At 44.1% G+C, this 23,901-nt stretch overlaps 1 protein-coding gene across 3 annotated transcripts in view; it reads right to left on the bottom strand.

The window, feature by feature from the left end:
* The window catches only part of LOC137423036 (exocyst complex component 6B), a 392,907-nt gene that overhangs the window by 327,119 nt on the left and 41,887 nt on the right, over window positions 1-23,901 (bottom strand). For all 3 annotated transcript variants that reach the window (XM_068109815.2, XM_068109816.2, XM_068109814.2), the window contains exons 5-7: window positions 18,831-18,876; window positions 15,825-16,029; window positions 14,339-14,515 (exon numbers count right to left, since the gene is read on the bottom strand). In XM_068109815.2, coding sequence (XP_067965916.2) covers window positions 14,339-14,515; window positions 15,825-16,029; window positions 18,831-18,876 — 428 coding nt within the window. The remainder of the gene's footprint in view (window positions 1-14,338; window positions 14,516-15,824; window positions 16,030-18,830; window positions 18,877-23,901) is intronic.

Below are 23,901 nucleotides of genomic sequence, written 5' to 3'. Positions count from 1 at the left end.
GCTCCGTGGGGCTAGATACATGACATTGGCCTAACCAAATACCGAAACCCCTGTCAGATTCCACCAAACCCCTCGGAGAAGATGTAGCTTGAACTCAATTACCCCCTAAAAAGACATCTTTTTTGGTCGTGGCTCCGCCCACAATGGGCACAATACGCCCACTCTAGGCAGGACTCAACTAGATCATGATATCAACCTCCCACCCAAGTTTCATCAAGATCGGATGATATCATCGGGTAGTTATGCTGCGGACAGATAGACAGACAGACACACACCCATGACGAATATAGTGGTCACTCTGTTTGATAACTCGTGAACCAATAAAAGCTGAAACAAGTTTAACATTTACAAAAATCAGCAATTATAGTCAACATTATAAAACTAACAAATAAATCATAAGTTAGTCTAAAAATGGAAATGAATGATAAGTGGTGGCCAAACAATTGTCTGGACAATGCAGAAGGGAAAAGCATCCAGGCAATGATTGCTGGACTCGGAAATGCTCAAATGCGCAAGCATCACCCCGGTGGTTGAGGAGGTAAGGCATTTGGAAAACTTCTAACAGTGCCGCCTTCTGCAGAGCTCTCAAAATATAAATAACCAAGGAAAAGAGAAACTTTTCAGATCAACCAGTTTTTTTCCCCATGTCAACACATCATTGTATAGAGACTTATAATCAAAAAATATAAACAACCAAACTGCCTGATCCAAAAGAGGACTGAACATACAAACTTGATACTTCATTGTGTTACTCACTCATGTTTATGGTATTTGAAAAAAACCTCTTGGGCATTTATCACCAAGTGAAAATGTTTTTTTGAAAAGAACCAAGGAAAAGTATGTCATGTGTTCGGGAATCGAGACAGGATTTGAGAGGTAAGCCACGTATCCACGGCAGGCGCCACACGCCCTAGCCCACCCTCAACCCCCTCAGAGCATGAAACCAATTAGCGGCTCAAAGAGCCGAGTGATATGGAGGCCAAACATAAACATAGAGAACAGACTAGTCTACAACACTTGGATACTAACATGACTGCCTTTATGACAACATCAAGAATCCTCACATTACAACCCAGAAAAATAAATCCCAATAAAATCACAAGCAGGCTCTCACAACCTTATCCTATACTATAACACTATCTAATGAATGATCGTTTTAAGGCCATTTTCCCTGCTAGAGCGGGGGTTAGCCTTGCGGGCCCCATGACAATCATGGTTCCCTGTTTGAGGCAATGTTTTTATGGCCGGATGCCCTTCCTGACTCCAACCCTAAGTCGCCTCTTACGATGCGCAGGGATACGGTGTACCTATTCTAAACTGGGGTACACACCGGGATCATTCATCCCAGCAAGCTGGTACTCAATTTGCCGACCTCGGAAGGATGACAGGCTGAGTCAACCCCCCTGGCGTTAATTCAGCGATCGACCGGGATTCGAACCCAGGATCCTAGGATCCCAAGCCGGCACCCTAACCGCTAAGCCAACACCAGGCAAATCTAACATTATCTAAGAACAGCACAAATTATAAAATTGAATCTGGCACAAATGAGTCGATGGATATGCCTTAGATGCTAACATGCGGAGTACGTTTGATCTTGATTAAAGGTCACATGAAAAATTAAAGGTCATATGAGAGATGGGCATTATGGATTATGGAAGGCATTATGGAAGGTCACAAAGTATTGACATGGGCATTGAGGAAGTTAGGAGTGGAGGAATGGTTGATCAGAGTAGTGATGGCAATGTACAAAAGAGCACGCACAGCTGTAAGGACGAAGGATGGGAACAGTGGTGAGTTTGAGGTGAAGGTGTGGAGTGCATCAGGGGTTGGTACTAAGTCCACTACTATTTGTAGCTGTGATGGAGGTGCTGGCTCAGAACGTGAAGGAGGGTTTACCGTGGGAGTTGTTGTATGCAGATGATCTGGTGTTGATTGCGGAAAGTATGGATGGACTGAAGGAAAAGATGAACACGTGGAAGGAATGTATGGAGACAAAAGGTCTGAAGGTGAATATCGGAAAGACGAAGGTGATGGCAAGTGGTAAAGCATGTGGTGAGGTGGAAAGAACTGGGAAGTGGCCCTGTGCTGTGTATAGGAAGGTTGTCGGAGTGAACTCCATTCAGTGTACAATGTGCGCTGAGTGGATTCATCAAAAATGTAGTGGTCTGAGAGGGTCATTAACCAGTGTGGCAGCTACATTCAAATGTAAGGTGTGTACAGAGGGAGCTGCAGATGGAGGAAATGTTGAGTTGGATCTTGGAGACGGCGTGAAGCTGGAAGGTGTGAAAACATTTTGCTACCTCGGAGACATGCTGAATGGAGAAGGTGGATCAGACTCGGCAACGGTTGCTCGAGTGAGATGTGCATGGAAGAAGTTTCGGGAACTGAGTGGCATGCTGATGAGGAGGGGAGTGTCATTGAAGCTGAAGGGAAAGGTGTATGCTGCAATGCTGCATGTGTGAGAAGTGTTACGATTTATGGGAGCGAGACATGGGTCATGAATGTACAGCAGCAACGAAGGCTGGAAAGGGTGGAAATGCGAATGGTTCGGTGGATGTGCGGAGTATCGTTGAGAGAGAGGAAGACAAATGATGAATTGCGAAAGATGCTGGGAATAGAGCCTGTGATTGATGCTGTGAAGAGGAACAGGTTGAGATGGTTTGGTCATGTGTTGAGGAAGGATGAAAGTGACTCGTTGAGAAGAGTGATAGAAATGAATGTAGAAGGAAGTAGAGGACGGCGAAGACCGAGAAAGACTTGGCTAAAGATGGTGGAAGAAGAAATGCGGGCAAGGGGGTTAACAAGGAGAGATGCAGAAAATAGGGCAAAATTGAGAAGATTGTCATGGGGACCGCAAGGCTCACCCCCGCTCTTGCAGGGAAAATGGCCTTAAAATGCATGTTGTTGTGTTGTTGTATCCACCAATTTTTGCTACCACTTTTAAAAGAATTTTTTTTTTTCCTGGCTATGCCAATCTGTGTGAGTTTATGGCATACCCTTGGAAATTGATCTGAACTAATTATTTTAAACTTTGTCCTGTATTGGTGGCCATCAGGGATCTTATCCAAAACAAAATAATTTTCTTCTCCAGCACTATGAAACCTATCGACATGAAATTTGGCAGATATCTTAAAAGCACCTCTAGATGGTATTGATTTGTGAATTTGATGTTTTTGCTATAAAATCTCTGGAAGCTGGTCACATGTTAAAATGGTCAAATGGGTGCACAGTCAGTCTCTGAGGTAAGATAGCCTCCAAATTCTGACTTTTATGAAATTGGATTATATCATTGAAAACCCCATGAGCTGGGCTTTACTGATGTGTGTGCATTGTTGATGGATGTTTTGTATTTTACGAGATAAAGTAGTGGTCCCCGTTAGCCGGCACACACAGATCACTTCTAAGGCTTGGGCCACTTACTAAAAAAAAATATATTCGACGACTGATACCATTTTCGCAGTCACTAGTGCGGTCTAAGACAATTGCCACAAAATGAATGCACAAGTATGATGAGTGACAAAAATGAGTGCCACGGTTTCTGACGTCAAATGGCCTCCAAACGTTGACATATTTTATCAAAGTGGATAATATCACTGAATATCCCGAGCTGTCGAAGTTTTGCTACAATGTATGGATTGTCGAGAAATGCTTTACGTATTTTCTTTTCCTGCTGATGATGGATTTAGACTCCATTTTCCCAGGAAACGAACAAATGGGGCATGTGGGTGACAAATTTGGACTGGTTGGAAGCAGACAGCAGTGCTCACAGTTCGAGTTATTCTCATTATTATTGTTGTTGGTTCGCAGAACCTCCTTTTTGTTCATGCACTACTAGACAAACTAGAGAGTCCATAGAACAGTGTTCAAGAATATAATTTAATCGAAATAAAATAAAGATCTTAAAGTTTATAAAAGAAAATTAATTCAGGAAGTTTACCGCTGTTGACACAGTGGTTTTTACCCCCACCTTATACAACATGTTGCATTAGTTCTTCGTGCTTGTTGTTTGTGTCCTTTATAACGTCATTAAAAACAGCAAGTTTGCTGTTTGGAATAATTTTCAATTTTGTTTGACTGCCAGGCAGGCAGACAGAATAAAAATATTATCTCACTGCTCTCTGCGCATGTGCGATCTGGACAAATTCAAAGTGAAAGTAGTGCTAAACTATAGGTTTGTTTTCCGATCCATGGTCTGATTCGTGTTGAAAATATAACATTCAATTAAAATGAAGTTGTCCCTCGATCATAAACTGACATATTTGGATGGCTGGAAGGACGGACAAATGGACAGACAGCAGTGAACCAATAGCTCAACCCCAATTTTCGCTTTGCATGCGCGCGGTAGTAAGAATTGGCCACTGGCCACTTTACAGTACAACAAAATGAGTTTTTTTGAAACCTCCCACTACAATAATGTAGTCTGCACATTCTATGGTGTCAAAAAATTATGAAAGTAAAAGTATAAAACATCCCAATATGGAATAACCAATCCTCAATTATTCTCTCCATCTGTCGTCTCCCACCTTTTTTGAAAATGTGCCATCCTACTGAACTTGGACATCCTACTGAAGGACATTCTGTCCTGCAGCTCTTCATCACAATCACACCACAAGCTATTCTACTCACGTAGCTTGTACGCCTGTGTCAAGTACATTACACAAGGATGACAACAATTGTATAACTAGAACGACACTCGTAGAGTGCTTGGTCTTGCCTCGCATGTTCATTCTGAACAAAAATACCATCGTTAACTGAACACATTGCTATTGTGGCCCACATACCCGTATAATCCACGCACCCCATTATGTCACATAATTTCTTGCAATGGGTTATGAATGTCATGAATTAAATTCTTCACTCACATCAGGTCATATATCTATATATATACACAAAGAATTAAGTTAAGCACCCCCCCCGTTTTTGTACAACCTCGCACATTACAAGTTTGTTGTCGTCAAAACAGTGTAATATACCCATGATATTGCTATATTTTCTGGAGAAGTGATATTATGGTCACATAAAAACATAACAATCATGCCGTTTTCAATATTTTATTCTGAATAATTTAAGGTGAAATTTTTTGGGAATTTTAGGCATATTTTCACCTCAATTTAAGTATGGAGCTATAGGTCCATCACGGACAGTGTGGATGACGTTTATGTTTTCTAACGTACAGTCATTGTTCTGAGAAGACCTCTAGCGATCTTTGTGTCAATAACGTGTGTAGGACCCACGTGATCGGATCACTGACTCAACCAATCACTTTTTTTCACTTTGATCACTCAATTTCATCAATGGATACCTGCTAATGTCATACCAATCATTATTTGATCTCACATACCTTAGAATATATGCCAATGTATACATATACACAAAGAATATATATTAGGGGGTGCTTACCTTAATTCGTTGTGTAGGGGTGCTTAACTTAATTCTTTGTGTATATGTAAAACACAGTTTGTGTGTGTGTGTGTGTGTGTGTGTGTGTGTGTGTGTGTGTGTGTGTGTGTGTGTGTGTGTGTGTGTGTGTGTGTGTGTGTGTAATGTTACCGATAGACTCCTAAACGGAGAGGCTCACGTGCTTGATATTTGGCAGAGACATGGCCATTGAGCCTGGGAAGAACATGGCCAACCTCAAAATATTTGACGAGATCCATATTTTTTATTCATATTTACCTCAGCGCATTTCAGCGAGGAATATTATACACGGAATCTGAGCCGGTGGCAGAGCAGTGCGCTGATTCGCTCAGAGCGATCACGTGATGTTCCATCCCCGCCGCCAGACCACTGAACTGAAAATATATAGAATGACCATTGCCATTCACACCACATAGGTGGAGATGCTGCTATCGGGCGCCATCTTGGTTGGCACTCGATGCTGGGCGATGGTGATTTTCGTCACACGTTTGCACGTAATTCAGAGCGAAAAGCGATTGCGTTTTTTCACCTTTTATGCGATCGTGTTTTGTGTCGATTTTGTGCGATATGAATTAAATGTCTTTGAAACAGCTGTGAAACGTCTTTCCACAACCCTTCCACAAAAATCGTCTTTCCAAAACCCTTCTTTCCACAAAAGGTCTTTCCACAACCCTTCCGTAACCAATTGGAGCAGTTTATTGCCGCACAAAATGGCATTTTAACAGTTGTCTGACTTTTAAAATCTGGGACACGTTCAAAACAAACGAGATCCACGAAGCGAGTTGGTAGAGTCGTGCTAACCAAGATGGCGACACGGCGGCTTCACTTTTCACGGAGTATGAGCGTTCTATATATTTTCAATTCAGTGCGCCCGACTCGCTCACGTACTTGATTTGTGGCATAGACATGGCCATTGGGCCTTCACGGTGTAATTTTTGCGAGGCTTTTGTCCGAGTGAGCTTGAGTCGAGAGGGCGAATGTACGGGTTGAGAATGTACGGGTCTCTCTTCCCCCGCCCGGCAACGCCGGTACTGGAGGGCGTCACAGGATCGGTGAGTCTCCAAAATCCGCTTCGTGCTGTTGTTGCGAAGATGCCTACCATGAGAACTGCAATGTCATTGTTGACTGGCCCTCCCCCTCCCCCTTCCCCCTTCCCCTTCGGCCCTCCCCCTCCCCCTTCCCCCTTCCCCTTCTTCCCTCCCCCCTCCTTTTCCCCCTCCCCTTCCCCCTCCCCTCCCCCCCTACCCTTCCCCCCTACCCCTTACCCCTCCCCCCCTACCCCTTCCTTTCCCCCCTACCCCTTACCCCTCCCCCCACCCCCTACCCCCTACCCTCCCCCCTACCCTCTCCCCCCCTCCCCCCCTCCTCTCACCCTCCCCCCTCCCCCCTCTTCTCCCCTCCCCCCCTCTCCTCCCCTCTTCTCCCCTCCCCCCCTCTCCTCCCCTCCCCTCCCCTCCCCTTTCCCCCTCCCCTCCCCACCCCTCCCCTTTCCCCCTCCCCTCCCCTCCCCCGCCCGGCAATGCCGGGTACTTCTGCTAGTCATATATGAAGTTTCAGATTTTTCAGATAAGGATTTAAATTCAACAAATTATGGCTGGAATATCACTTCACTGATGACATCATTGTTATCACACGATATACCCCCTGGGGAGTTGATGACATATACCAAGTTTAAATTTTTTCCATTGAGCGGTTTCAGAGGAAATGTCAATTTTTTCCCCCTTCAATGAATGAATGAATGATCGTTTTAAGGCTATTTTCCCCGCTAGAGCGGGGGTTAGCCTTGCGGGCCCCATGACAATCATGGTTCCCTGTTTGAGGAAAAGTTTTTTTTTATGGCCGGATGCCCTTCCTGACGCCAACCCTTAGTCGCCTCTTACGATGCGCAGGGATACAGTGTGCCTATTCTAAACCTTCAATACAATATGATTAGCATCCCATGTGACCTATCACGTCAGAGTTAGCAATAAAATATTCTCCATGGGGATTCCCTCCAATGTTTAAAGTTTTGCATCAATCGGACAAGCAATTGAAGAGAAGAACTATTTTAAAGCAAAAATACACATTCGGGGACGGGAACGGGGACACGCGCGCGCGCACACACACACACACACACACACACACACACACACACACACACACACACACACACACACACACACACACACACACACACACACACACAGCATTTCAATCGTCTCACATACTCTTTGGGGCTAGACTAAAACAGAAAAAGTCTTGAAGGAAAAAAAAAACTGCTGGAGATGTATTAAAATAACTTAAGTAATAAAAAAAAGTAATAGGGTGAGAAAATCCAGAAAGTGAAGTGAATAAGGACATCAAGTTGCTGGTCAAACCAGTTTTTGGAAGAGTTATGATAAAAAGAAAAAAAAAATTACCCATTCCCTCCCCCTCCACGCAATAGAAAACAATCGTGACAATGACCTCTAGGTGACTCTGTGGTTTGGAAGCAAAAACAAAAATATTTTGATGACCCTCTAGGGTGACAGTTCTGGATCACTTAGCGACAACTCTGTCAAGGAAAGCACATTATTCGTGTCAACAAAACACCAAGCTTAAACAAGCAGAGAGATATGTTGGAGATTCACAGGCCACGGAAGCTTTAAAAGGATGCCAAACAACCTCGTGAAAGCCCCAACATTCTTTTTTTCGGATTAACCATCCTTTAAACAACAGCAGTCAGGTACTCACTTTCAGTGAAACAGACAGTGCACATATTGTCTGAAGGATGAGTCACTATTTCGGAGACTTGAACAAAACATGTTCAAGAAGAATGGCAAAAATACAAAAGTTGCAACATCCGTCTGTTTATGAAACAGACTGTTCATGTAAACTTTTCACTAGCTCAAATGCAAACAATGGTACTGTATAGTCATTGCTTGTTAAAAAAAAAAGAAGTTATGAAATAGCTTCGACTGGAAAAAGCAGGAAAGCCAAAAAAAGCATTTTCATCAGATGAGGTGAAAGGAAATACCTGCAAGGTAAATGTCAAGAGAAAGATACATATTTTCATCCCATTTCGACGATGTTAATTTGTCGAATGGGTCATAATGCTTTGGTCTTTGATGTAATAAGAGGTATATGCAACTAATGCTTCTTTCTGATATGGTATTTAAACACAATAGGCCATTAAATCAGAAACTTAAGTCAGCTGCCGCAGATAGAATGTACAAGGGATGCCTTGTAAATTGGGCGAGCGCCACTTAACACAAAAGAAAAACTGCGGGACATGATAACCAATTTACTAGATCAGACTGATGGTAATGGACTCGTTTATGGACTGTTCGGTAAATTCAACAATAAATTCTTTTCTACCCCCGCTAATTCACCCCAGAGTCCTTGCAGTGTTCATATGTTTTATACCTCTCCCACCTAACCCCCCCCCCCCCCCCCCCCAAGTCCTCCCGATGTCCCTGCTCTCAAATGTTGTGTTTGTGTCCTTCCTCCTCTCTCCCCATCTTGTCTGCCGCTCCCCTTGTTTTTTGTGTTTCGGTTTGACTTTTTGTGTAATTAATGTTAGCTCTTTCACGAGCCTCGATCTTGTATACAAAAAAACAAACAAAAAAAGATGTCGGAGTTCACAAATTTTTTATCGTTTTCCTGCCTTTTCCAGTCACACCCCGTGGAGAATGGATAATAGTCTGTAATTCTCCAATTTGATGCTATATTAAATTATCCAACACTTTTACTAGGAGCCAAACGGTGACTTAAAAAAAATATATATATATATATAAAAAATAATTAAGATTCCACCTCCCTACCACTTCGAAGTCATGGCATTGCTGTGCCAGCAAAACATGGCACAGATGTAAGTTCTTTCTATGTAGTCTCCCAGTCAGTGTCGCACATATTTCCTCAAGCAGTGGGTGAGTTTCCTGGTGCATTGGAAAAGTCATGGTATTGGCTCTGAAGCTTTTTAAAAGGGAGAATAAAATAATTGACTCTTCCCAAGCTTTTACGGCATTAAATTGGCTGAGGCAAAATTTGGAAACAAACCGGTGCAGCATGTAATAAAATGTAGCAAAAAGCCAAATTAAAAGTCGTTTCACAAGAGCGAGGTCGATGGTGCGCCATCGCAAACCCTCATGCTTTCCACCTTCAGCAAAGTTGAAAGATGGCAAAAATTTCCATCGGGGAGGACCAAATACCAAATTTTTAGGTAATTCGTGAATTTTTTTGAAATGGTTAGTCCTGACCAAGGAGTCACCATCACTGGCGATGGTGACCCCATGGGAGCCCTCTGGTGACCACTTGTGGGAGACCTCTGGTGACCCTCTGCAAGCCCTCCAGATCCCCTAGGAGGGCCCCTGATATGAAATTGAAACATCTAAGACTGGGCAATCATGTGGAACATCGAGTAGAAGGGCTGTTTCGGGTTTCAGAGCAATCGGTTGGTAAATAAGGAACGAGTATGGATCCGAGGTTTCAGGGGAGTAGCAAACACCCACCTCCCCCCTCCCCCATCCCTTCCCCTTTGGGAGCCCCTGTGATCTGAAGTCGAACAGTCGAAGCCTGAGCAATTTTGAGGGCCATCGAGTAGAAGGGCTGCATCAGGTTTCAGAGGTTGGTAAATAACGGACGAGCAGAGATCCAAAGTTCAGTGGACAACTCCGCCTTTGAAAATGTGCCGTAATTGCATTTTTGACCCCACCATAGCACCCCAGTGCTAAATAAAATTAACTGACATTAAATCGCACAATAATCAAAATGCATGCTCATATGCCACACACAATCATCCATGATCAAGTGCTTGCATACGTTGCAGGTACAAACCACATATCGTACATCAATTCAAATATCTGATCAATTACATGTCACATGCCTGCATGAAAAAAAGGATTTAAATACATTATTCCCTTGGTAAGATGTGTACCAGTCCCGGTGAGTACCCTGGTTAGAATAGGTACACCGTATCCCTGCGTGTCGTAAGAGGCGACTAAGAGGGTTGGCGTCAGGAAGGGCATCCGGCCATAAAAACATTGCCTCAAAAAGAGAACCATGACAATTTCAACTACACATAGGCAGGGTACAGCCCGAAGTGGAGCTCGGTTTCTGAGGTTTGGGACATGGAATGTAGGGACAGTGACAGGGAGATCAGGAGAAGTGGTGGAAGTATTGATCAGAAGAAGAGTGGACATATGTTGTGTGCAAGAGACGAGATGGAAGGGAAGTGGTGTGGGAATGGTGAAGGGTAGGCAGGGACAGAAATACAAGTTTGTGTGGCAAGGATGCCGGGAGGGCATGAATGGTGCTGGTGTCCTCTTTTCTGAGGAGTTTGTAGACAGTGTGGTGAGTGTGACTAGAGTGAGTGATAGGTTGATGATGGTGAAAATGATGATTGGAAAGCTCTTGGTGAACGTCATCTCGGGATATGCTCCGCAGGTTGGTCGGAGCGATGAAGAGAAGGACAAGTTCTGGTGTGCGATAGAGAAGCTGATGGAAAACGTGAAAGATGAGAAAGTTGTTGTGGTAGGAGACCTAAATGGACATGTGGGAAGGAGTTTGGACGGTTTTGAGGGAGTTCATGGGCGTTACGGATATGGTGTGAGAAATGGAGAAGGTGAAAGGATTTTGGAGTTTGCTGATGGAGCTGATTTGTTGATTTGTAATACTCAGTTCCAGAAAGGGGATAATAAGCTTGTTACATACACGTCAGGTGGGTCGACGACAACCGTTGACGACTTGATGGTGCGTAGGTGAGATAGGGGGCACCTCCGGGACACAAAGGTGATCCCGGGGGAGGAGGCTGTTTCACAGCACCACTTAGTTGTCTGCGACATAAGGGTGAAAGGTGCGAGGAGAGCTCGGCGGGTGAAGTACCAACCGAGAATGAAGGTGTGGAGGTGGAAAGAGGTGACAGTAAGGGAGGCATTAAAAGAGAGGCTGCGTAGGGTAGAGGATGATGTGGTTGAGCTTGAACGTGGTTGGATGTCAATGAAAGATAGTCTGTTGGGAGCCGTTGGTGATGTATGTGGATGGACAAAAGGACCACCGAGGCACTCGGAAACATGGTGGTGGGATGATGAAGTTGGAAAGAGGTTTGACGAGAAGAGGAAGAAGTTCAAGGAGTGGCAGAAGGCGGAGGGTACGGGAGCAGAAAAAGCAGAGCATGAAAGTTATAAGGCAGCCAAGAAGGCTGCAAAGAAAGAGGTAGCAAAGCCGCAGGAGGCATGTAGGAAAATGTTCGGAGAACGCTTGGATTCGGAAGAGGGTCAGAGAGCGGTATTCAGGATTGCAAAGCAAATAGCGAAAGAGGTGTGATGTGATGGGGGTGAGTTGCTTGAAGGATGAAGTGGGGCAAATCGTTGTGGACCCAGATGGAATTAAAGGAAGATGGAAAAGATATATAGAAATGCTGTTGAATACAGAGAATGAATGGGATGGCAAGATGGAGAGTAACCCAGTTTTAGGACCGGCAGAGAAGATAACTGAGAAGGAAGTTGAGGAAGCAATAAAAGCAATGAAGAGTAGAAAAGCGGGAGGGCCGACGGGAGTTGTGGAAGATATGTTGAAGGCAGCAGTAAGTTGGGGTGTGAAGAGAATGGCAGAGATCTGTAATCTGGTGGTGAAAGAAGGTCGCATTCCAGTGGATTGGGAACCGAGTACCCTCGTCCCTCTATACAAGGGGAAAGGTGACCCTCTGGAGTGTGGCTCGTACCGAGCGAAAAAGTTATTGGAGCATGGAATGAAGGTATTGGAAAGGGTGTTGGAGAGGAGGATAAGGAAGAAGGTGAAGATCGACGAAATGCAGTTTGGATGTATGCCAGGAAGAGGAACGACAGAAGCGCTCTTTATTGTGAGGCAATTGCAGGAGAAGTACATGGAGAAGAGGAAGAAGTTGTTTCTTGGGTTTGTTGATCTGGAGAAAGCATTCGATAGGGTTCCATGCAAAGTATTGACATGGGCATTGAGGAAGTTAGAAGTGGAGGAATGGTTGATGAGAGTTGTGATGGCAATGTACAAAAGAGCGCGCACAGCTGTAAGGACGAAGGACGGGAACAGTGGTGAGTTTGAGGTGAAGGTGGGAGTGCATCAGGGGTCGGTACCAAGTCCACTACTATTTGTAGCTGTGATGGAGGTGCTGGCTCAGAACATGAAGGGGGGTTTACCGTGGGAGTTGTTGTATGCAGATGATCTGGTGTTGATTGCGGAAAGTATGGATGGACTGAAGGAAAAGATGAACAAGTGGAAGGAATGTATTGAGACAAAAGGTCTGAAGGTGCATATAGGAAAGACGAAGGTGATGGCAAGTGGTAAAGCATGTGGTGAGGTGGAAAGAACTGGGAAGTGGCCATGTGGTGTGTGCAGGAAGGGTGTCGGAGTGAACTCCATTCAATGTACAATGTGCGCTGAGTGGGTTCATCAAAAATGTAGTGGTCTGAGAGGGTCATTAACCAGTGTGGCAGCTACATTCAAATGTAAGGTGTGCACAGAGGGAGCTGCAGATGGAGGAAATGTTGAGTTGGATCTTGGAGACGGCATGAAGCTGGAAGGTGTGAAAACATTTTGCTACCTCGGAGACATGCTGAATGGAGAAGGTGAATCAGACTCGGCAGCGGTTGCTCGAGTGAGATGTTCATGGAAGAAGTTTCGGGAACTGAGTGGCGTGCTGATGAGGAGGGGAGTGTCATTGAAGCTGAAGGGAAAGGTGTATGCTGCAATGCTGCATGTGTGAGAAGTGTTACGATTTATGGGAGCGAGACATGGGTCATGAATGTAGAGCAGCAACGAAGGCTGGAAAGGGTGGAAATGCGAATGGTTCGGTGGATGTGCGGAGTATCGTTGAGAGAGAGGAAGACAAATGATGAATTGCGAAAGATGATGGGAATAGAGCCTGTGATTGATGCTGTGAAGAGGAACAGGTTGAGATGGTTTGGTCATGTGTTGAGGAAGGATGAAAGTGACTCGTTGAGAAGAGTGATGGAAATGAATGTAGAAGGAAGTAGAGGATGGCGAAGACCGAGAAAGACTTGGCTAAAGATGGTGGAAGAAGAAATGCGGGCAAGGGGGTTAACAAGGAGAGATGCAGAAAATAGGGCAAAATTGAGAAGATCGTCATGGGGACCGCAAGGCTAACCCCCGCTCTAGCAGGGGAAATTGTCTTAAAATGCATGTTGTTGTTGTTGTTGTACTCCCTTGGTAAGAGGAAAATAGTATGTCTTTAAACTGTTAAAGTCACCATTGTAGGACAAAGCACTGTCAAGGTGCTTAGCAGGAAAAAACAATGCCCAAGAAAATTAGGCATAAGACGACAACCAGCTAATGTTGCAGCTCAGCCTATGGGAGAGCACGTACAAACTATGAGGTACGTTATGAAAATGGGGATTTATTTTCGTTATTTATATAACTATTTTTGGTTTTCTGTGTTAAGTTGAAACAGTTTTTACGTCAAACTTATATATTGTGCTTTTGTAGTTTTCAACTCAAGTATATATATGAGGGGAGAGGTAAAGGCAAATAAAATGGGCCAGAAAGACAGGAATGCGGAAGCTGGACCAGTACAAACAGCAACTGGATTTTCAGTGGGAGATGCCACACTCAGCACGCATTTGATTCCATAACGATTCTATTATATGGAGATCAACAATACCATTAGGCCGAGGCCAAGACCACTCCACACAGAGACTACGCAATAAGAGTCGAATGGCTAGCACCCCACACAACACAGGACAATGGCACGTGCCTGGATAGGATCAGCTCACCTGTCTGCGAAGTCAGTGACTGTAATCTAAACAGACGCTGTTCTGCCTGCTCAGGTACCATTGCATCAGAGCAGCTAGTTGAGTACATAATTGCAGTGTTCAAAGCACAATCTTCAAGCAGCATAGTCCTGATGTCATTCACTAGCCATTACATTTGCAAAAAGATCTTATAGACAGAAAAGCACAAACTTTCTAACCTCCTCTTCCCCATCGTCATCATCTTCCTCCAGGATGCCAGAGTCCTGTTCCGAGGCAGGACTGTTGGTGTCCCCTTCTACCTCCGAACTGCTGCCCCCATCTTTACGGCCAAGATGTGCATCAGGACCACAACCCTTGTGAGGTGCAGAGCTGTCCAGCCCTCGTTGCTGTTCGGCCTGCAATAACAGTTCGCCACAGAAAAAAAAAAGTTGCCAATATCTGCAAATAACCCAAATTCAAAACTCAAAACTCAAGACCATTAAATGTTTCAAGTTATGGAAAATCGAACCTTGTACTGCTTAAACACATGGTTCCTAATAATTACCAAAACAGGACTGCCATCTACTGGTCACATTTTAAAAGCAGAAAACATTCGAAATCAGAGTGCAGCAACAACAAACCAGATATCTTCTTCACACACACACGAACACACACACGGACGGACACGATCGAATGCATTACTCACTGGCGGGAGTAAAAATCCTTTTAAAACATTAGGATTCATACATGATGATGATGATTCATATAACATATATGATGACAACAACAGTAAAATCTTTGGAGCATCTTAGAACAATTTGCCACCCCGTTATTATTACCTATGCCAACAAAGGTGGATGTAGGTTATGTTTTCACCCCTGTCTGTCAGTGTGTCCATCCGTTTGTCTGTCCGTTTGTCTGTCCATCCGTTTGTCTGTCCATCCGTCCATTTCTCTGGCTGTCCGTCCGTTTCTCTGTCCGTCCGTCCGTTTCTCTGTCCGTCCGTCCGTTTCTCTGTCCGTCCGTCTGTTTCTCTGTCCGTCCGTCCGTTTCTCTGTCCGTCCGTCCGTTTCTCTGTCCGTCCGTCCGTTTCTCTGTCCGTCCGTCCGTCCGTTTCTCTATCCGTCTGTCCGTCCATTTCTCCGTCCGTCTGTCCGTCCGTCTGTCTGTCCGTCTGTCTGTCCGTCCATCTGTCCGTCCATCTGTCGGTTTCTCTGTCCGTCCATCCGTTTCTCTGTCCGTTTGTGAACAAGAAATCTCAAAAAGTTGTGGACGGCTTCAGACGAAATTTGGCAGAGAGGTAGCATATGTGACAAGGACGAAATGATTATATTTTGGTGAAGATCTGGATTCTCTTCCCCCATCCAAAAACTTGATCTTTTCTACCCCCGCTAATTCACCCCAGATCCACTTTTTTGAAATACCAACTTCTTTCCTGGAAGTCCTTGCAGTGTCCTTGTGTTTTATACTCCTCCCACCCCTACCCCCCTTCCCATGCCTCCTCCCCCCAAGCCCTCTCCCTCCCACAGATCTCCCAATGTCCCTGCTCTCAAATGTTGTGTTTGTGTGCTCCCCCTTCTCTCCCCATCTTGTCTACCGCTCCCCTTATTATATGTTTTATGTGTCTGTTTGATTTTTTTTGTGTGATTAATGTTAGCTCTTTCACGAGCCTCGATCTTGTATACAAAAAAAAAAAAAAAATGTGCACGAATGTAGCATGCCCACCTGTCTCATGGCTGTCTGTCCAATGTGTTCAGAGTGCTTACGAATACTCTCAAGGAAGTCCTTGAGGTCGGACATAGAAACGTCACGGATCTGCTGACGCAGTTTAGGGAGTGCGTCCATCATGATCCGTGAGAAGCGATTTTGGATCACTTTTGGCAGAAACTCGTGTTCCAGAATATCCAATGTTTTCAATGCTGGATAGTATCTGAAAATAAGGGAGGGTGGGGTAGGGGATATATTACATGTATAGAAATGGTCAGTGGAACATTATCAGACTTCAAATATTAACTACTGACATATTATGAATTGTTACTTGCAACAACAGAACAATACTTTGTGTGTTCTTATGAGCCAAACAATCTCAAGATATTGTCCACAGGCTCACAGCTCACTTATTTGCCTTTCCTTTGATCTCTTGCATTTTAATGTACTAGGGCATGCCCGTACGTGGGTGCCCGTTCCTTGCCAAAAAAAAAAAAAAACGCTACCCGTACGCTCTACCCCGCCCGTACGCCCGTAAACAAAAAAAACAACGCTCTTCGCTTCCGCCCTTCGCTCTGACTGAATTGGGAGAAATAATGCGCATAAGAAATCGAGAAATTATTATTTTCTCCGGAAGAAATCGAATTACGAACCGTAATGGCGCAGGCTCTCGGGCTCGCAACAACGCGTTCTGTGATTGGCTGCCGGAAGTGAAGTCTTCACTGTCGCAAATGTGAAGCGATGAATACGATGAATCGCAAATTAGTTTTTATTAGTTTTAAAACATAGTTTAACGGCAACATAGTTTGCCGACGGGAAATAAATGAATACGCTCTCAAATGTGCCATCCGAGGCAGAGTCTGTTCGCCACGTTCGGCACACGTGATAGCTCGCTGCTCTCTGATTGGTTGAATCGTTTTTTGGACATAGCTCGGTAACTACTTCTGCGATTAATTTAAAACCTTGAAAAGGCACATCCTCGGGTCCCCAGCAATATACCTGGCAAGTTTCAAGTATATCGGACCGGTAGTTGTCGAGAAACAGCGGTCACAGACAAACATACAAACATACAAACATACAAACATACAAACAAACATACACACAGAGATTAGTGGAATTATAGATAGATGAAAACAGAAGATAGACTTTGCTGTTGGGCCAGAGGGAGAACTACAGGCATATTAATCTCATCCCCATATCTGACACTATTCATGGCACCCAACTCAATGACATAAACAGCGATTCAGCCAAAATGAATACCAACCTACACAATGAGGCACCACTATTCAGGGCATCTGCCACAACTATTCATATCCCCAGGTGCAGAGTGAAGAGCCCATGGAGGCCAGGGCAGAGCCCATAGAGGCCAGTGTAAAGTCCATAGAGGGTGCAGTAAAGCCCACGTGGATGACAGAACCAGAAACCCCCTTCTGGTCAAACTACCTAAGTCCAAGGTCACTGCTCAACTCACTCATTTGTTCCTCTTTTTCCCCGCCTGTTGAGCAAACTTCCACATCCTCTTCAATCTCACTCTTCCCTCCAGGTCGTCAAGACAGCTGTTCAGCACCATCTCAGATCCTCCCCAATGCAAAACCATGTTATTTTCTACCCTCATTAACCCCACCCCAATCCCCTTCTCCTTCCACATTTTCATTTTTTCCTCCTGAGAGTTTCCTTCAGTACCCTTCTTGTCCACCCCATGCATCCTCTCCTGCCCCCTCCCCCTCATTCCTCCCCACACAATTGCTTGTCTGCCCCACTCTATCTTAGCCTCAAGCTCTGCTATTGGTGATTTTGTCCTGTTACATCCTGATCCGTCCCGTGCACTCGTACAAGCTCATCCACGAGCCTCGACTATGTATACAAAACAAGAAAATAAAATAATCAGCAGAGTGGTGCAGGACACGGGGTGTAGCAACATAGCAGAAAAGACAGTGGTTAATGCAGTGGAGACCATCAGGTGCTTTGTAGAGGAGACTGAAAGTTATTAAAGCAAGGATGGCACGTTGCTACAATGAATTCCGTAAATAGCAAACAACACAGCTACAAGATCAGTGTGTGACAGGAAATGGATGTTGGTTTGAGTGAGTCCGTTTGAAGCTCATTATAGTGAGCCCGTTTTTGTGGGTAGTTGCAGAGAGAATACAACATAGAATAATTGTTCAAACTTTCAAGTCTTTGTCATCTTCTCTTCCAGTTTCGATCTCATTATGTTTTACATAGCAGAGAACACCTTATGCACTCATTGCACAACAGCGCGGCGGGTTATACTTAATTTCAATCAATTGTCTCAAGGTATTGAAACGAACCCACTCTGCCCCCCCCCCCCCACACCCCCAAACTCCAATTTCAATGAGAAATATAACGACAGCTAAATATTTAAATATCTGTCTCTGTATAACTCTCACTCTCACTCTGTGTCTGTCTGTCTGTCTGTCTGTTTGTTTCTCCCTCTCCTGTTCCCTCCCCCGTTAAATTTCCATGACACTTCTGACTTAAGTTTAATAGAGAGTAGAGAGATCTAGCTGGAGGGGTAAGGAGGCAAGCCATTTGTTTGTTCTGTGTCCTGCTCTTGTCGCCACAATTTTAATGAGGTGGAGGCAGTCAAGTTTCTGATCAATAATGGCCGAAGGATGTCGACCGGTGGGTACAGGGATAGTAATTCCACCAAAAGTTGGGGACATTCAGTTGGAATCTCTCTCATTGGAAATGGCAATTATCTGATGTTTCTTAGGCACGAATATGATTTGCAACTTTCCATATCTCACGAAGTAACACATAGCACAAAATAAATGTTAATGTACATGCGAACCGACACACATACGATGAATCAAACTCGGAGAACAACAAGGCTCTCACAACAATACAGGTATCTTTGATCCCTCTTTATTTGTTGTTGCTGATGAAGCTGATTCATGCTCTTCACAAGTATTCCGCACATGTTTATTTCAGCAACTTGGTGCTTCTTTGTTTCAGCAATGAAAGAAAAATAACAGCTACAGCACTATTGAAACTCATACCAACCTTTTGGCTTTCATCTGATCATTCAACCTGCTGTACATCTTCAGCACTGCAGAAATAAAGAAATAACAACAATAAACAATCCAAACACATTAATAAAGGGTAGACGTGAATGACCTTTCTAATAAAGTTATGGTAACCCACAAATTGGGTGCCATAGGGAAGGCGACATTAATTAGCAGTTCTTCAAATTTTAAAACATTTCAAAAATAATTACATAATCACATAACGAAAGATTAATTTCCTTAAAAATTAATTATTTATTTATTAAAATTAAATATTTATCATCAATTTTTGGGATTTGTCACCCTGGGGTGAAAGTCTCAGTCGAGTAGGTAATTCACACCTAATGCTTTTTACCACTTGTGGGGCTGTTGGTCGATTTGACAAAATTTTCATTTGTCCCCTCGGACTTGTAGCATACCGGCCTGCTATAGTGCTTGAGCATTAGCTCGCCTTTCAGCAAACCTAGATGTGCTTGTTGCATTGCAATTCCAAAATTCCAAGTACAGTATCTCAAAAAGTTATGGACAGATTCAGTCGAAATTTGGTGGACAGTTTGGGTGTATGCAAGGACTAATTGATTAGATTTTGGTGAAGATCCGGGTCCTAATTTGGTTTCCTAATTCAGTGAAGCACTAGGCAAATGCTGTTAAATTTTCAAGTCAATCGGATGAAAATTGATGATTTTTCAGATGAAAATGGATGATTTTGGAAGTTTGACCTTTAGTTGACTTTTGACCTCACAAATAGTTGGTTTCCCTATTTTGTGACTCAATGTGCAAATACTGTTCAATAAACAAGTCAATCGGCTGAAAATTGATCATTTTTGAAGTTTGACCTTGAGTTGACCTTAGACATTTTGACCTAAAAAAATAGTTGGTTTCCCAATTTAGTGACTCGATATGCAAATGCTGTTCAATTTTCAAGTCAATCGGATGAAAAATGTCCTCAATCCAAATTTAGCAGCGTCCTCCTTAGGATCATTCAGTGAGACGTTCGTGCCTCAGCGAGCCGGGTTAGAGTTTATAAGATATAACCAGGATACATAACAATATTGTTCCAATATAAACGTAAACATGGCATAAATGCACGAGATTTTAAAAATCCAATGCATAAATTGTTTAGGGTTCATAGATTAAGCAAAAACTAAAGCAATATAACTGTCGCCAATATGCCTCCACATAGTCCCACAACGGGTAGATGCCCTCGTTCACCGTCGTAAAAATAAACAACTTTGATTTAAATCCCTTCGGCTGTTTTCAAGTATCACATTTTCACCAGCCATGACAGGTTTCACATCGATCGGTGAAGCGGTTTCAGAGAAGCGATTTTTTTTTTTTAATATCGGCTTTCAAGCTAATATGGCTGCCATACGACGTTAAAAATGAGCGTTACGCCTAGGTCCCCCGTCGGTGAAGTGATGCGAGTTGACAAAGTGGAAGATGCAAGGCGGCCATCTTGGATTTTGACGTGGCGATCCAATTTTCAATAGCGTTCTGCATTATGCGTAGATACACGCACACACCAGATTAGAAGTTAGTAGTTCGTTTATTTTTCAAGATATTTCACTCACAAGGTTCAGACATATATATGGAGGCGGCCATCTTGGATTTCGAAGTGGCGACCCAATTTTCAATAGCGTTCTTCCTTATGCCTAGATACACCCACACACCAGATTAGAAGTTGGTACTTCGCTTATTTTTCAAGATATTCCGCTCACAAGGCTCAGACATACATGGCGGCGGCAAACTTGGATTTTGACGTGGCGACCCAATTTTCAATAGCGTTCTTCCTTATGCGTAGATACACCCACACACCAGATTAGAAGTTAGTAGTTCGTTTACTTTTCAAGATATTTCGCTCACAAGGTTCAGACATATATATGGTGGCGGCCATCTTGGATTTTTACGTGGCGACCCAATTTTCAATAGCGTTCTTCCTTATGCCTAGATACACACACACACCAGATTAGAAGTTGGTACTTCACTTATTTTTCAAGATATTCCGCTCAAGGTTCAGACATACATGGCGGTGGCCATCTTGGATTTTGACGTGGGTTGCACCCACACACCAAATTAGAATTCGGTCCTTTGCTTGCGCACGCATGTACGCATGTACGCCCGCACGCACACACGGACGGATGGACGCACGCACGCACGGACGGGAAAACCATAGTCCCCCTTTCGCTCCGCGGTGCGACGGGGGACAAAAATGTACACTCTGCATATGTATATTATGTATATATGTATGGGTAGGGGATCACTTTTGTAAAGCTTCGTGTTGATCGGATAAGGTTCATTTTCTATCCAAGATGGCTGCCAAACCACATGACCTGTGATGTCATCATTTTCAAACTATATGCAAAAATGGTGTTAGATGATATTTGTAAAATTTCACATCGATAGGGTAAGCGGTTTCAGAGATATAATTATTTAATATTTTCCTTCAATCCAATATGGCTGCCACACCAATGTGACTAATGATGTTTTCGTGATGATCGTTTAATTGCCATGCCTAGTCAATGGCACACGTAAAGTTACGAGTCAATTGATTTGGTGGATTGGGAGAAGATGCTTTTTTAAGGTTTTAGGTTAAATCCAATATGGCTGCCAAACCATGTGACCTATGATGTCATAAATTTAATATTTCAATACAAATGGGTCATAGATCATGCGCATGCAAATTCAGATTTTTAGGATAAGGAATTCGATGAAAACATTTTTGGCAAATATACCACTTCACCAATGATGTCAACATTATCATGCTTTTTTTCCCCATTGGGAGTACCGTACTTGACAATGGGCCAAGTTTAAAAATTTTCCATTCAGTGGTTTCCGATAAATAGTTTTTTAATTATTTGCGTTTAATCCCAGGTAGCTGCCACACCACGTGACCTATGACCACAATTATCATAAAAACATTCTGCATGGGTGTCACTCCTACCGTGAAAGTTTCGTCTCAATTGAACATGTGGTTGCTGAAAAAAAACGAGGTTTAGCCTGTATGGACGGACTGACGGACAACCCGAAAACATAATGCCTCAGGCCACCTTCAGGGGCGGAGGCATAAAAATTAATGCTAATTAAATTGATAATATGGGCACTCCCCTTTGCCCTCGCCCCATCGCAGACAGCTCAGCGCTCCCGTTTAGCCATTTAGTGAGGCAGAGACAGGTTGAAGCGCATAATATGGGGGTGATAAAGGGCTATGATAGGATTTTACGGTTATGGGTAATGCCCCACCCACCCTCAGGTCTCTCTGTCTTCCACCACCTCCTTTCTGGTCTTTCACCCTCTGCTCTTTCCGTGCTTTGTATTACCCTCACCACACTTAACCGCAAGCCCACTACTCGGAATGCAGGCCCCCTACTCTCCACTTCCAAATTCCAGTTTTTCCTTCAGTGAGTTTGCTTCTGTAGCCATCCTATCTACGACATGCATCCTCCCTTACCCATCATTCCTCTGCACACCCATTATTTGTCCAAGGCTCCCTTTCCCTCATTACCACCCATCTCTCTCTACTGTTATGTTTATTCTGTTATGCTCAGGTCTGCTCGGTGTTCTAGCACTCACACGAGCCTTAACTCTGCATACAACAACAAAAAAATACTTATGCCATTTATCAGACAATGACACGATTGATAAAATACAATTTTGAGCAGGCTCATGCATAATGACTCGGTTTCAAAAAGAAAAAACTTTCTGAAATAATACTTTTAGTACTCGGTCTACATTACGAGTGGTCAAAATACTTGAAGCATTTTGAGGATTTAAAAAAAGCATATCTACAGCATAAATCACATTCAACGGTACATTTTATATTTATTATATTTTTATTGAGAGCAGAAAGCAAAATTTAACATTTTGTACCATTTTTGCTCGATTTCCATCAATCTCTTTTTAACCTGGCCATAGTAATTAAATATAATATTGTTGCGGATCTCCACCTTCCCCTTACCAAGGGGGGAATAATCCCCCTTGTCTTTTATCTAGCCGACGCGATCCAGGGCTATGACGTTCCTTCCGGTCAGCGCTGAATAGGGTGGTAGGCCGAATTAGTCCTATTACCTAATTACCAGCGCCTCCCAGGAAGCATGGAAATAACCCCGCCCGAACCACGGTTTTAGTGGACAAGCCGAGCGATAGCGAGCCGCGATTCGGGCCGTTAACAGGAACTAACCCGATTTGAGCGGTTTCTAATCGTGCCACGTTTACCCAATGGAGAAATCACTAAAACGGTCGAATCAAGAGGAAAAGGAATAACAAGCAATTTATTTACACTTTGTACAATGAAGAAGAAGCAATGTACAGTGAAGAAGAAGAAGCAGATACACAGGGCAGCCTTATACAGTCTTAACTTATCCCTGGACACAGGCCCGTTCGCACTCAGACTCAGACTCACACGGGGATGTAGAAGGTTGGGGATAAAGGTGCAGGGATGATGTCCACAGCACGCTCCAGTCCCCGACTCGCACCACGAAGAAGATGGTAGACAGCAGGCAAGCTCTCCGCGTGTCGTTGATGCGGATCGGACAATTATATGGGGGGGATCGGTAAGCTGGGCTGGCGGTTATTGCGCATCTCACCCGCGTACGTAATAAACGAACCGGCTGGGCGGTTATACTGGAGGTCTCGGCCGCGTGCGTAATAGAAATACCGGCGCTTTATATGCGCTCCCAGCAAGCCCAAAGCCAAATCCTCAACGAGTCCTTGCAATCAAAGTCCCCCCAGCGAGTCCTTTCACCAATGCCAAACGTGACAGTCCTGGACAGTCCTCTGCAATGAGTGCCGCTGCGTCAGTCCTCTTGGCCAGTCCTCTTGGTGAAGCGCATATACTCTCAAGTCCTTTCCGCACAGTCCTCTGGAAGGGCTTTGCGTGCTCGGTTATATAGCGCTGCCCAGCGAACCCTCTCGAATCTCCCAGCCACGTGCTCACCACGCCCCTTAGGCCATTCCCACTGAGCCCTGGTTGGTTGTTGGGGTCTTATCGGCTCCGCCCTTGACGTCTGCTTGACGTGGCCACACCCCCGACCTCACGCTCAGCCCCTTTTCCAGGCCTTACCTCGTGGCAT

The sequence above is a fragment of the Myxine glutinosa genome, chromosome 3 (genome assembly GCF_964187855.1).
Source record: "Myxine glutinosa chromosome 3, kmMyxGlut1.1, whole genome shotgun sequence".
Lineage (NCBI taxonomy): Eukaryota > Metazoa > Chordata > Myxini > Myxiniformes > Myxinidae > Myxine > Myxine glutinosa.
This window is presented reverse-complemented; position numbering and strand designations above follow the sequence as displayed.